Here is a 13,943-nt window from a genome sequence, read left to right on the forward strand (position 1 = left end):
GACACTTGAAGTGGGTACTGAAGTTGAAGTAATGTGAAGATTTTGATTATGGGATAGGAAAGAAGACACAGGAGGTTGCTGAGGATTGCTTTGATTTTCTGAATTGTCAGGTAAGTGAGAAGGTGGCCCTGAAGCAGTACTTTTTGTTGAAATGGGAGCAGAAACTTGAGGATTATCCACATTGACTATTTCACTGTAAAAATTTTCACCTGATTTCGATATTATCACTGTAGGGTGTTTTCTCCTTAGATGTGTTTTTAAGTTTGTTATTGATGATTTATACGACAGCTTCTGGCTACAGATATCACATTGTGCCACATGGTCACTGTCCCTTACCTCTGTAAAAAATGACCATAATGGGCTGGTTTTATTCCTCTTCGCCCCCACATTCATTTTCAAATACTATAATTTATTAGTGCTAAACAAAATGCGTTCACGAATAAGTTAATGAACCAAAATAAAACACACTTAAAATTTACACTGCACTCACAAGTCAGCCATATCCTGATTTTCACTCTGTATAACACAAAATTACAGAAGCGTACACCTGCACGTGTTGCATACAGAATTCGCGGGAAGTCAATATCATGAATTTGCAATTTCAGCAAATTTTGAACTATATGGCGATTTCCCACATGATCAGGTAACAGAATATTATTTCTCTCTATTATTGCATTTCGATACAGAATTCGTTAATACTAGAACAAAGGTAACGATTAAGCGTATATAATTGCCAGTGGATTGTTTCCTTTTTGTTCTTTACTACTCTCAGGCGTCAATTAAATCGTATTAACTTCGAGTATTTAAAATTCGCGGTTTAAGGATTGTGAGCCTTTTAAATCGCTCTCGGCGCCGGGCTTGTGCATCTGTTTCATTGGTGTTCTGCCAGATGGCACTGACGATCTCGTTGGGCATGCAGACCGGCCATTAGTTATACCCATTAGCGAAGTAGCAACAGAGAACAGAACAGTTTCAGATTCAGTGGTCGTAACAGAGTGTTTTGTGAAACAGCTACATTCCGAAACGGTACCGGGTCACGCAGAGCGAGCGACGAATAGTTCGATTAGCGAGGTAGCAACAGAAGTTTCAGAAGCAGTGGTTGTAACAGGGTGTTTTGTGAAACAGCTACATTTCGAAACGGTTTCAATACCGAAACAGTTTCAAAATAGCTGTTGCGTTTAATCTGTCCCATCTCTAAATCCCAGTGGAACTCACAGATCAGGTGAGTACAGACATTTACTACTACTACTGTTATTCTTATTCTTATTATTATTATTATGTGCGTATAGACAATGGGTCAGGCAAGGCTCTAACGATTCTGTTTTCTGAGTTGCCAAACAGCTCTCATCCTTTCTCCGTGGATCCTTTTTCGTTCTTCTGTCCACTTTGCTCCAGTCTTCTTTTTCACTTCGTTCTCTGGTTGCTCTTTCCATCCATTAATTTTTTTTCCTATAGAGGTTTCTGTCCGCGGTGTCATTTGAGTTCATTTGGGCCTTTTCCAGATCCTTCTTCACTTCCAGTACCCATAGAATATTATTTTGATGTTCTATGTAGGTGAGAATCTTGTGTGTCAGTCTACTTGCCGGCAGTCTGCGGACGTGCCCATAAAATTTTAGACGTCTTTTGCGGATGTCTGCTGCAATTTTGGAAAGCTCTTCAGTCATTTTGCGTGACCTCAGTCTATATCCATCTTCTGTTTTTCGGGGGCGATAATTTTCCTCAGATTCTTCTTATTCTTATTATTATTGCCTATTTTTTGAGATCGAATTTCTTGGCGGAATTTAAGCGGATTTTTAGTAGTATTTAGCGGATCTTGAAAATATAAGTTGGCAACACTGTCTGTAATACAGAAAAAACTCTCACACTGTCCAACAAATGCATAGGGTTTGTTCGGCTTCACTGATCGTATCAGTGCTCCAAGCGAAATAACACGAATGAGAGGTGAATCATGTCAGAAACGAAATGTCTGGCAACATTGGAACTTTTAGCCGGTTGGTTTTTGGGCTGCCGCAACGCTACATCGATCCGAGAACCCAAGGGTATAAAGAAGACAGAGCAATGTCTCAAAATACATCACATCCTACATTAAGTACAAAGTGCAGCGAAGGAGAAGGATAAAACGATCAGCCGGATTGGGAAGAAACTACACGTTAACGCGTTTTTCATAGTTTTAGACGCAGTCTTACATTCCACACCCCACAGTGCTGCACATCTGAAGGAATTTACTTGGCTATTTTCTGCGCTTTCTAGACCGCGGTATAACATAAATAATATGAATAAAGTTATGTAAACATGACTACAGTTACATCACATTTTTGGCTACATTCGATAAGGTTGGTTGAAGAACACGAAGTGATAAATCCGCTTACAATATCATCAAAATTCTCTTTTCAAGAGCAGGGTACTAATAAACTAATCATAATATGATTAGAGCCCTGGCGCTTTTATAAACGAAAAGAAGCAGATGAATATAGCCCAGTAGCGGCAACTGGATATTACAAGTGGGGAGGAGAGGAGGCACAAAATTTATAGACAACAAAAAGTACCCGGTTTTGAGTGATGTAGCGGATGGGGAGGGGTACATCAAAATTAAAAGAGAAAAGAAACAAACTACAAAATGGTAAGGTTTTAGATGCTCTCTGAGCGAATTTCGACAGAGAGGTAAAGGTTCACAGTCTACCAACTTAAGTGCGGTAATAAGAGTTTTGTTGTTGTTGTGATTTTGATTCGATAATGTACAACAAAACTTTCACCAAAGAAGCAATAATTACACATGTATTACAATTAAATAAAAGAAAGACGTTATTATGCAATTAAAAATCCTTCAGTATTTGACTACACACTAACAAAGTAACAGACACTAGATAAAATTCAATGGCGTGCACTGAACTCCAGCGCTGTTGGGGCAAAGAATTTTGTATTTACACTTTTATTCCTTATAACGATTCGTTATTAAGTAAAACACTTTAAACAGGTAAGTCAAGGCAAGTACAGCTGTCTCGATAACACGTTCGCTTTACCGCAGTTCAGGTCTGTCCAGCGAGCTGGTGGTCTTTGCCGGCGTGAAACCAGTCAGGTCTCTCTATAGCGGGCTGGGTTATTTTGCTGGCGCGAAAGGGAGCTTCCCCAGCGAAATTCAAGTCGCTTGGTTGACGTATGCGTTTTAAGCCTCCTTTTCTTGGGGAGGTGGGGTGATAGCTGTTGGCCTCGCTCGAGATTCACAGGATCTTACGTCGGGGGAGCAACTAGTTTTGGAACATGTTAGTTCAGCTAACACTCGAAGTCTTCACCGCCACACACCAGAGGCTATAAGATCAAATAGTATAGCCATTTGCACATAGACTTGCTAATGATAAAACCATTTTATGAAATCAATTGTAATAAAAGTATTTATTTTATTCTTGGATTTCGGCATGTATGAAGTTTTTGGGAGGGATTCATTGATGGCACGTGTAGAGGATGTTTTTCGATACACACGGAGAAATAATCAGGTTGCCCAGCATGAACATAGAGCCAAGCGCGAAGTACAAAACATTTTGTATTTGGTCGCTTTGTATGAGTGAGTTTGCCTGTAGTGGTGATAAGTGGTAAGTGGTATGTTCCGAGCTGTCAGCGGAGAGATGGCGTGGAATGACATCAGTAGACGAATAGGTTTGAATGGCGTCTATAAAAGTAGGAAAGATCACAATATGAAGATAAAGTTGGAATTCAAGAGGACAAACTGGGGCAAATATTCATTTATAGGAAGGGGAGTTAGGGATTGGAATAACTTACCAAGGGAGATGTTCAATAAATTTCCAATTTCTTTGAAATCATTTAGGAAAAGGCTAGGGTGCAAGAGGTAGGGAATCTGCCACCTGGGCGACTGCCCTAAATGCAGATCAGTATGATTGACTGATTGTATGATTGATATTGTGAATTTTTGTAGCCTTCCTCTTGGATTTAAGGTGAAGTTTTCGCGAGTTCTATGGCATTCTTCGTGAATATAACAGTGGTATACGTCGTGAGGAACATCTCTCGTTTGTAGTTTTTTTGCTAGTGGCTTTACGTCGCACCGACACAGATAGGTCTCATGGCGACGATGGGATAGGAAAGGCCTAGGAGTTGTAAGGAAGCGACCGTGGCCTTAATTAAGTTACAGCCCCAGCATCTGCCTGGTGTGAAAATGGGAAACCCCGGAAAACCATCTTCAGGGCTGCCGACAGTGAGATTCGAACCCACTATCTCCCGGATGCAAGTTCACAGCCGCGCGCTCCTAACCGCACGGTCGTTTGTTGTTACACAGTAAGCAAGTGAATCTGTAAAACTTCGCCGACGGTAAAATATCAGCTAAATTTTGTTCATTCAGTTTAGGTAGGGAAGTTAGTCTCAGCATATTTCTGTAAAAAATTACTATACAATTTCGAAGCGTCAGCGGTGAAACTGTAAGTAAACATGTTTAAAATTTGCTATAGCTTAAATATTGTGTATATTTGTGTGGCGTTGTAAGAATCGATTAGCCGCGAAGAACGATATATATATACATAGTATTGTGCGTATTTCCGCTAAGTATATTTCTTAATAATTAAATGATTTCAAAGGGAATAATTAGGTGATAAGACAACAGGATTTTTTCACATTTTTAGAAAATAATTTCTATAATTCCTAGGGCTCTCCCCCTAATCGCCGTCACTGCTATAACCAAGGAAAAAAATATTCAATCTAATACAGTACCGTATGCAAATTTTGGCAATACTGGCTGAATGTTCAATCTCCAACTATTTGCACCACCCGCGGTTTACAAACACGTAACAACTACTTTTAATATTAGACGCTGTACAGCTCGAGTAACCAGCATTAAATATAGACAGCAACAGTAAATGTAACGTACTGATTTTCATTCTGTATTTATGATGGCCACAACATCTCTCTCCATGAATACATAAAACTACATAGCCTGCGGATAACTGCTTCGTTATCTAGCATTTAGTTTGCATATATTTGCCACATATAAGTCGTGTGCACCTTTAAGCAAGCCGAACAGGAAAAACGGAAAACAGGCTTACTGTACTTCACGATTTGTTATAAATCAGTCAGAGTAAAAGTCATAGGGAAATACAAATGCAAACATGTACTGGATAAATACAAAATTATACCTACCATACCACGTTGCCAGTGTCCGACCGGGCATTCTAAAATGTAAAATAGTAGACCTATCGCTTCACTTTTTCACGAAAATAAACAATCTAATGTAAAGGCAGTGACATATGAAACAAACATATACATAACAAGTCGGACAACAACAAACCGAAGACCGCACAAGTTACTTTTGTAGAAATCGCAGAACGGGATTCAGCCTTTTATTACCGCAACCTGTCTTAAGATTAGCATCACTAAGCCGCCCTGACGGAGTATATACAAACTAAAGACACAGCCGTGGTTGCTAGGCAACAGCATCCCACTACGATCTGGACCTCCACGTTAGCCAAATATTGAAGTATAACACCACTGGCTCTAGTAAAGCAACATTCGGCTTTGTAAGCATTGTCGGGATTCATTAATCTAGTAAAACAGTTTCTAGGATGAAAATGGAAACCAAGAGACGAATAAAATCTTAAGAGAGGGTTTATCGTCAATTGTATTTTACTTTATGTTTGCTTACCAGTCCCTTTACCCGCTCTGGAACTGTCGCCCATAATCATTCCTTCTGATGTATAACTTAAAGAGAACTAAACACACTTGAAATCTGTGTTCAGTAAAGCAGAAATTACGTCCAATGTTCACACACGCTAATACCTTCGGCGTCAAATACACTGAGGAATATGGTTTGGAACACGAAATACGGAATGTTTCACTTTCACCATGGCCAACAGTCTTAGTAAAAATCCCCAGAAAGTGCTCAGCAGTGTCTTTTAACTTGCGCAGCAAATCAGATCCAAAATCCAATTCCCTGTGCACAAGATGTTCCACTCATCCCTGTGTTCAAACCTTAAAAGTACAGGTAGATTTTAAACATCGCTCCAAACATGGCAACCAAACGAGTGCATGGTGTTCAAAGGGTAGTTTCTAAATTAGAATCATCTATAAATGCTGGAAATTTTTACGAAGCTCATCAAATGTATAGAACTCTTTACTTCAGGTGAGTGTGTCTTAATATGCATGGCTTGTGATATTGTCAATATCATTTTTTCTCATCCGGGATGTTTGACCTAACCTAAATGAGAAAAGAAAACTATCGAGACGTGGCCTGTTTTTCTTTCTATAGAAGTAATATCATTTCAGATATCTTGGCCAGAAGAAATATGAAGAGTTATTGGATATGTTGTTTGATGGTGCAGTATTGTTGCTTATGCATGATCAGGTAGGAACAATATATTAGCAAGCTGTTGTACATAGGCTATTTGCAATTAGTAGTTGTATTATTCTGGTAACTTACCAAACAAACCTTATTTCTATTTATTCTTGTTTGCAGTTTACATTTTGAAGTGATGTACTTGATGAGTTACATGTTTTGTTTCTAAGGTTCAAATGACAGCTATACACCAGGCATGACACATGAAATTCTTCCATGTAATTGCTGTAGCTAATTTTCTTTTCTGAAATTACTTCGTATAACTTATTTTTAAACCTCTATCGTACGTAGTTTATAACAAAACATTTTTAGAAGTTTGTAATCGCCCAAGTACCAGTTTATGAAACAAAAATTAATGTAAATTCACAAACCGTTTTACTATAATGTTAATTTGATGTTTTCAGCTAACTAGTGGTGCCGACTTAGCTATTTTACTGGTTGATGTCTTAGTTAAGTCAGAAACACCTGCTTCAGATGAGTACTTTGCAAAACTGTCCAGGTAATGTCAAATGTAGATTATTTTATTGTTTTTCAAAGCATATTGTTTACCAGTATGAGACTGAATATTATGTTGTAATACATGTTTCAGATTATTTGCAATGATAGGTCCAGATATACCTGAGCGAGATACATTTTTAGCCAATGCATTGCAGTGGTCCATCAGAGGTTCGCAAGAATATAAGAGTGGCCATCCACGTTTACATCAGAATATAGCACAAATATTTTGGAGAGGTTAGTTCATGGTTGTCTTGCTTGTAACTGTTATCTTGGTTGCCTTCCACAAAAATATGCATACCATTCAGCTATGCTGTTTTTCCTTTTGAGCAGTGTTATTTAAAACAGTACTGTGATTACTAGGATTTTTTTTATCATATGTCAGAAAATAACTGAATTCTTTGTCTTACCACAGTTTATGACAGTAATGATAGTAGTGATCATTGACAGGGCAGTCCTTTTAAATTAATCATTGATGAAAAAGTGAGGGTAACTTATGTAGAAATGGAAGGGTCGTGAAAGGCTAGGATAATTAAAGACTCCTTAAATCTCACAAACGTTAATACTGTGTAAACTAGAAGAGAACAATATTTAACAAGGAGAGGTTGGGCAGTGAAGGTTTTAGGATGGTTGTCGTCATTGACGTCATGCTAGCTTCCCATTCACTCTCTCCTCACTCCACTGTTCTCCTCCGTCATGATTAGAGCTGGGATTTTTATGTAGTATCAAGTGGCATGATATGTACATAAATATGTAACAAAAAGTGCCAAAATATGTAGAATGGGCAAAATATGTAATATCATATAATTAATATAAACTTACCATTTTGTCAGTTACAACACACTAAACACGCTTAACATTACATTTTGCAGCACAGTGAACAATTAAGTACTTTTCAATGTTCTTTGGAGTCATATTATATGAATATATCACACACATATTCAATAGAAACTTATTTTCTACACTCAAAGCACGTTTATTCCTTAAATTTTTTAGCACAGTGAATTATTAAGTATTTTTCGATGTTCTCTGGGGTCATGGAAAGGCGTTTGTCACTTAGGATGTTCTTATATGCAGATAAAGATCACATGATGTAACTGGGGCAAATTTTAGGAGAGGAATTTTCACTGGAGGAATGTCCTCGGGAGGATCAACATCATCTCCATTTAGAATCCGGCACACACTGTGAAATTTTGAATAACCAAGATTTCTCTTCAACACTTTTTGCAATTTACTCAGTACACTTGCACCAGTTTACCCATGCACAGCACTTAGTTTTTCAATAGCATCCTTTATGATGGCAATAGAATCTTGCAGTGGTAGTCCTGATGTTTCTAGACGTTTGATGGTTTCTGGAAGCCAGCAGAAGTTGCCCCTGATGTAGGTGATTGAGGAGACCACTTTTGGAGTCACTAAAGGCAGTTTGTGATTCACTAATAGATACAGCATTTTCAGGATCAAAAGAATCTACCACAGTCTTTTTAGCATCTAGATGTTCACTATAGAATTAACTGCTTCTATCCATGTCCCCCACCTCGTTAACACTGGTTCCGGCGGCAGTGGTATCTCTGGCAATTGCTGTTTGTAAGGTAGCACTCGTTGTGGAGCTTTCAGAAAAACCTTTTTCGTTGCTGAAATTAATCTGTTCACTTGTGGAAACTTAGCTCTAATATCTTCGGCAACACGTTGCAGTCCATGAGCCAAGCATGTAAAATGGATCATATTGGGATAAGACACCTTCAAAGCAGTTGCAGCCTTAAGCATATATGCTGCAGCATTAGAATACATCACTAATACCTTTTCCTCTTTCATCTCAGTCAGCAACAGAGCTCTTAATCCATCATTCACAAATCTCGCAATAGTTGAGTGATTTGTATAGTCTAGCTCTTTACAGTAGATCAAACATGGTTTTGAGGCGCTCTCAGATTGTAGTTTCTCCACCACAAGATTTGCAGTAAATCTACCCTTAGCATCTATTGTTTCATCAACAGCAACCCATATGAAAGAATTTCCTATATGCTGTCTTATGTTGTGCATTACCTCTTCGTAGCAGACATGAAGATAATTCTTGCGTAGTGTTGGTTGGTTAGGAACATGTTGCTTGCAGTATTTTTTCAGAAAAGATGTGAATTCAGGCACTTCAAGTTTATACCATGGAATATTGGCTGCAATCATTGCACTGCATAAGTCTTTATAAAAAGGGTTACTTGAAGGTGAAGGCTGCATCTGTGTTAAAAGGATTTGTTTCTTTTGTAGACCTAACTGTTGGTTTTTTCTATGCAGAGCACTTCGTGCATGTTGCTCAAGCTGGGATTTCATGGAACATGCGATATGTTTGTATGCTCTCCAAATCACTACTTTGCCATCAGTTGCAAAGGACTCGTCTACTGCAATCCATGATTTTAACTTTGAAGCCAGCGAGGACGCTACTGGTGCCATATTGACTCTAGAGGACTCTGATATTCATGAACTATGTTCTTCAGCTGTTCAAAATAAACTAAAACCTAATTGAGACATTTCAAAGGAAAACAGCTCTAACAACAGATTTGGAAATTCCTAAGTACATAACAAAGAGGTCACAGAAATGCCCTTAGAAATATATTCCTGGAAACTCCAACATGGAAGTGGCTAGTTGTAAAGCAATTAACTGTAAAAGGGATGAAAGATTTAAGACTTGCACATGTAAAGTAACAGTTTTCCTGCAGCTAATTCGAACCTTTAGAATAACCTATTTCGCAAGGGTCTCTACCTGCACCTATCATCCTCTCAAATACCTGTCACTCATAATTAACTTAATCCCCCTGCTGAGAGAACAGACAACAGCCCTACATTTAGTGTGAAACTTCAATTCAGCAAATTTTTGTATATGAAAACAGGAAAACGCTTCAATATGTAATTTTATGTAATATCACTAAGAATATGTAGAATACCCACAAATATAAAAAAGTATGTAAAATGAAATTCGGTAATAATAACCCTAATATGGTGTTTTGTGAACATATGACTTTTCCCAGCATCTAAATAGCAAGGAACAAAATATGTAATTACATAGAAATCCCAGCTCTAGTCATGATGCTCAATGGTTTTCCGTGGCTGCCAATATAACAAATTTATAACTTAATGCACTAACTATGATACAGGATGGACAGACATTGCTGTTGGTCTTAAGATCTCCAGAGGACTATAGACTCTGTAATGACTCCTAATAGTTACAATTAGTGACAGATATATTCTGGTTTACAGGAAAGCACTGTGTTATTGACAGGGCAGGTTGCACAATGACCTATATATGTATTACATTACAGTTATTGTCAAGGTTGGGTTACTGTTAGTGGTAAAAGCTAATAGCGTTGGTTAGATTAGGTACGTGTAGTGACTGTTTAGATTCTGGTTTACAGGAAAGTGCTGTTAGTAACAGGGTTAGGTTAGAGTTTGATTAGGAGCAACCTGTCGGGAGTATTGCCACTTGCTGGCACTGCTGACATTGCTGTGTATTATAGAGTGCCTGTGGGGAGGGAGTGAAGGCAATCAATGATGTCTGTGATGTTACTGTGCCAATTACACCGATTATGGGAAAAACCTGCCACATGTAAGTGGAAACTGAATAAATCAGCTGGGGCCTGTTGTTCACAATATCACATCCACACTTGGTGTCTGAGGCAAAATTTTTTGACAGTGGCTGTACATACAGTGCTCAAGGTCAGTAACTTCCTTAACCCTTTGTTGCCTGAATAGTGAAAAATAATAAGTATACCTGATTTTTTCACCTTATTCTAATGGAATATGTTCAAATGCTAATACTTTCAAATCATACTTTTAATTTTTGGTATGTTTTTGGAGCCTGGTACTTTTAAGTACCGTCAGGCATATTCATATTTGGGTAGATAAGAATGTTCACATTTTGGAATTATATCACATTTGTCTCAAAATATTAGTAGAACCTGTTTTTCATACCTAAAACTATTACAAAAATGTAAAAGCAAAATTTAAAGCAAATATGTGTAATAAGAGTGAAGTTTCATATATAGAACATCTTACATCCTATACAGCTGACACATTATGATACTCTGCAAAGCAGTTCTTTTTTTTTTTTTCATTGCAGCAAAGAAAAACACTATATGTAGTAAACTTTGAATGCGGTCTTGACTGCACCTTCTTTCTCGAACACCTCACATCGACCATGGTTTTTTTTACAAAAACAACAAAATGATTTCCACGATTACTTAGTCTGACATTACTGGGCACAGAATATTCTGTTTTCCTCCTTTTTGGTAGACAAGTTTGCTCTGGTGACTTTGGTGACCTCATATCACGTGAAAGTTTTCCTGGAAGAGGAATTTCTTTCTGGTTCATCAGTCCTAGGGCCACATTACGCTGGAATGCCATTAGAGGGACTTTTTCATGCAGATTACAGTATATGATGTAGGCATTGACAAATGCTATCTCAATTATTCCCCAAAATAATATATGCCACCATTTTTGGATCGACGGTCTAAACCATATACGCCTCGAAGTCTGTCAGCATGGTCCACTCCACCCATGTGTGCATTGTAGTCTTGCACAACAACCGGGCAATCAACAGTAACATTACTTCCATCCTTCTGTTTCCTAGAAACAGTTGTGGCTTCTGTTCCATGGAAATTAGATGCTTAGCACACACCTTTACTGTTTTTCCATAGAAAAACACTGATGTCCATTGAAGGAAAGCATTACTTTCGGTTTTGGATATGATTAACATGAGACCCTCCATATGGCCTGACGGTACTTCTAAGTACCTCGCCATTTACTAGCTATATATCCACACCAATTGCAAATTTCATCAATTTGAGTATTTTATTGCATTACAGAAGCATACTTACAGGTACTAAGATCACTTGCAGGTCGAATGTAACAATAGGAGCTAAGAAATAATCGATCAAAATGTCATTTGTTTACAGTGGTAACACTATAACTACAGTCCTAAGAATAAAACTATCCCGCGTTTTTCATCAATACCAACCTCAAAAATGAAATATCTCTGAAGAATTAGTTACTTGAAAGTACCATGAGGAAAATACAAGGGTAGGATTCACTGAATAATTCCAAAGTTATGAAATATGAGATGGTACTTTAAAGTACCGTCAGGCAACAAAGGGTTAAGTAGTAAGAACATGTGAATTATTGCTAGCTGAACTGCACAAGTGGGAGGTTGTTCATGTGAAGCATTGGTACCATAATGAAAATTGGGTTGCTGGAACTTCTCTGCATAAGGTAGTGAAGAAAGTGCACTAGATTTTTATGCCACGTAACATCTTCGAGAGGTTTAATTGACCAGCCCAGGAAGGGATGACTGTTCATTGCAGGCTTATGAATTCTTGTGAAAGTGATGGAAACAATAGTAGTGGTTGTAGTGGAGTAGGCAGGCTAGTTACTGGTCTAATAGACTAGCATATGAACTTTAGTCATGTAAACGAGGCCTTAGCTTGTATTTTGGGTATGTTGGATTAGAACCCCACTGTTAACAACGCTGAAGGTCTATGTTTTTGTTTTTTCACATCAGACTGAATGCCAGGCCATGGCTACTACTTTTATAGTCCTAGCCCTTTCCAGCTGTAACGTCACCTAAAGCTGGTGTGTATTAATGCGACAGAAGAACATTCATTTGGAATTGGTACCCCCCCCGCCTCATAAAGCTTGAACTTTCTAGTTGTGGCTCAGGATAAACGTGCCAGATGTTATTACTCTTTTGGCTGACTATCTAGACTTAACTGTAAACCATGTGGCAAAATGTGGCTCTGCTTTGATACGGCAGTGTTCCCGGAAGTACTTTATTGTGACCGGTGAGTTGGCCATGCGGTTGAGGGTGCGCAGCTGTGAACTTGCATCTGGGAGATAGTGGGTTCGAGTCCCACTGTTGGCAGCCCTGAAGGTGGTTTTCCATGGTTTCCCATTTTCACACCAGGCTGTACCTTAATTAAGGCCACGGCGGCTTCCTTCCCACTCCTAGGCCTTTCCTATCACATCGTTACACATATAACCTATATGTGTCGGTGCAACATAAAATAAATTGTTTAAAAAAACTTTTTTGTGAAGACAAATGTGAATTTCATTGTTAATACACTGTGATTTAATTTACTTCTGGCCATTGTGAGTGTAAGGGATCTGTTGAACAGGGATCTGTTTTCATTATATGTTTGTCCCTGGGTGACTTATATTGTTGTTGAGATTTCAAAATATCTTCCCACATCTTCTGTTAATTCACTAAAAAGTTTGTGGCAGTTTCTAATTTGAAACTATATCTATACATACATTAACCCATTTGTCTCAGATTACGAGGCCGGCCTACACATCTTCCATGGCCTTCAGTTTGGATGACAAGTCTCTTCTGGTGAGCAGATATTTCTGTTTGTAGTTCAGCTACCCCTGATTTTTAAGGTTCTATGAATAGCTGAGCTACCCTGGTGTTCTTTACTGTCTCTATCATTTCTGGTTTAATAAATAATGTTATTGGTTTATGCACCCCACCATCTACTATTTCGGTTTTCGGAGATGCCAAGGTGCTGGAACTTTGTGCTGCGGATGTGCTGATAAATCTACTGACATTAGGCTGATGTATTCGAGCACCTTCATATAACACCGGACTGAGCCAGGATTGAACCTGCCAGTTTGGGCTCGGAAAGCCAGCGCTCTAATCACCTGAGCCATTCAGCCTGGCCCAGCTTTAAGTCTTTGAGTTAGCATCAATATTCCTGTGGTTTGCATGCCTTTCAGTTTGCTATGCCTGTGGTGGTGAATATGACCACATTTGGAGTCTGCATGAAAGTGTTCCAAGTAGTGGATCAGAAGTGAAGTGAAAGTGAAGGGAGTGTGTGTGATTAATTAAGGTAAGGTTGATGGACCATCGTCTGAAAGTAATAAATAGGGACCCGATTTATATGCCCTATCATTTTTGAAATTGTGAATGTATGCAATTATGCTTGAAAAAAAATAAAAAATATGCAAATACAAACATAGTATTCATATATTCACTGAGTAATAAAATGCTTTACATTGATGAATACCTGCAACCTAAAATAAGGCTATGTTTGCCTTATTAAGAAAATTTAAGTAAACTTCGGGAAAGTACTCAAATTTAATT

The 13,943-nt window shown here is 38.3% G+C and overlaps 2 protein-coding genes across 2 annotated transcripts in view; one reads left to right on the forward strand and one right to left on the reverse strand.

Moving 5' to 3' along the window:
* The window catches only part of LOC136876276 (uncharacterized protein CG5098), a 577,938-nt gene extending 572,199 nt beyond the window's left edge, over window positions 1-5,739 (reverse strand). The window contains exon 1 of the mRNA XM_067150088.2: window positions 5,642-5,739. Coding sequence (XP_067006189.2) covers window positions 5,642-5,681 — 40 coding nt within the window. The 5' untranslated portion in view covers window positions 5,682-5,739. The remainder of the gene's footprint in view (window positions 1-5,641) is intronic.
* A 207-nt stretch (window positions 5,740-5,946) lies between these two features.
* LOC136876277 (Golgi to ER traffic protein 4 homolog) overlaps window positions 5,947-13,943 on the forward strand; it is a 74,616-nt gene continuing 66,619 nt past the window's right edge. Inside the window, exons 1-4 of the mRNA XM_067150092.2 lie at window positions 5,947-6,118; window positions 6,262-6,340; window positions 6,736-6,830; window positions 6,921-7,063. Of these exons, the coding sequence (XP_067006193.1) occupies window positions 6,006-6,118; window positions 6,262-6,340; window positions 6,736-6,830; window positions 6,921-7,063 (430 nt within the window). The 5' untranslated portion in view covers window positions 5,947-6,005. The remainder of the gene's footprint in view (window positions 6,119-6,261; window positions 6,341-6,735; window positions 6,831-6,920; window positions 7,064-13,943) is intronic.

The sequence above is a fragment of the Anabrus simplex genome, chromosome 6 (assembly GCF_040414725.1).
Source record: "Anabrus simplex isolate iqAnaSimp1 chromosome 6, ASM4041472v1, whole genome shotgun sequence".
Classification (NCBI taxonomy): Eukaryota; Metazoa; Arthropoda; class Insecta; order Orthoptera; family Tettigoniidae; genus Anabrus; species Anabrus simplex.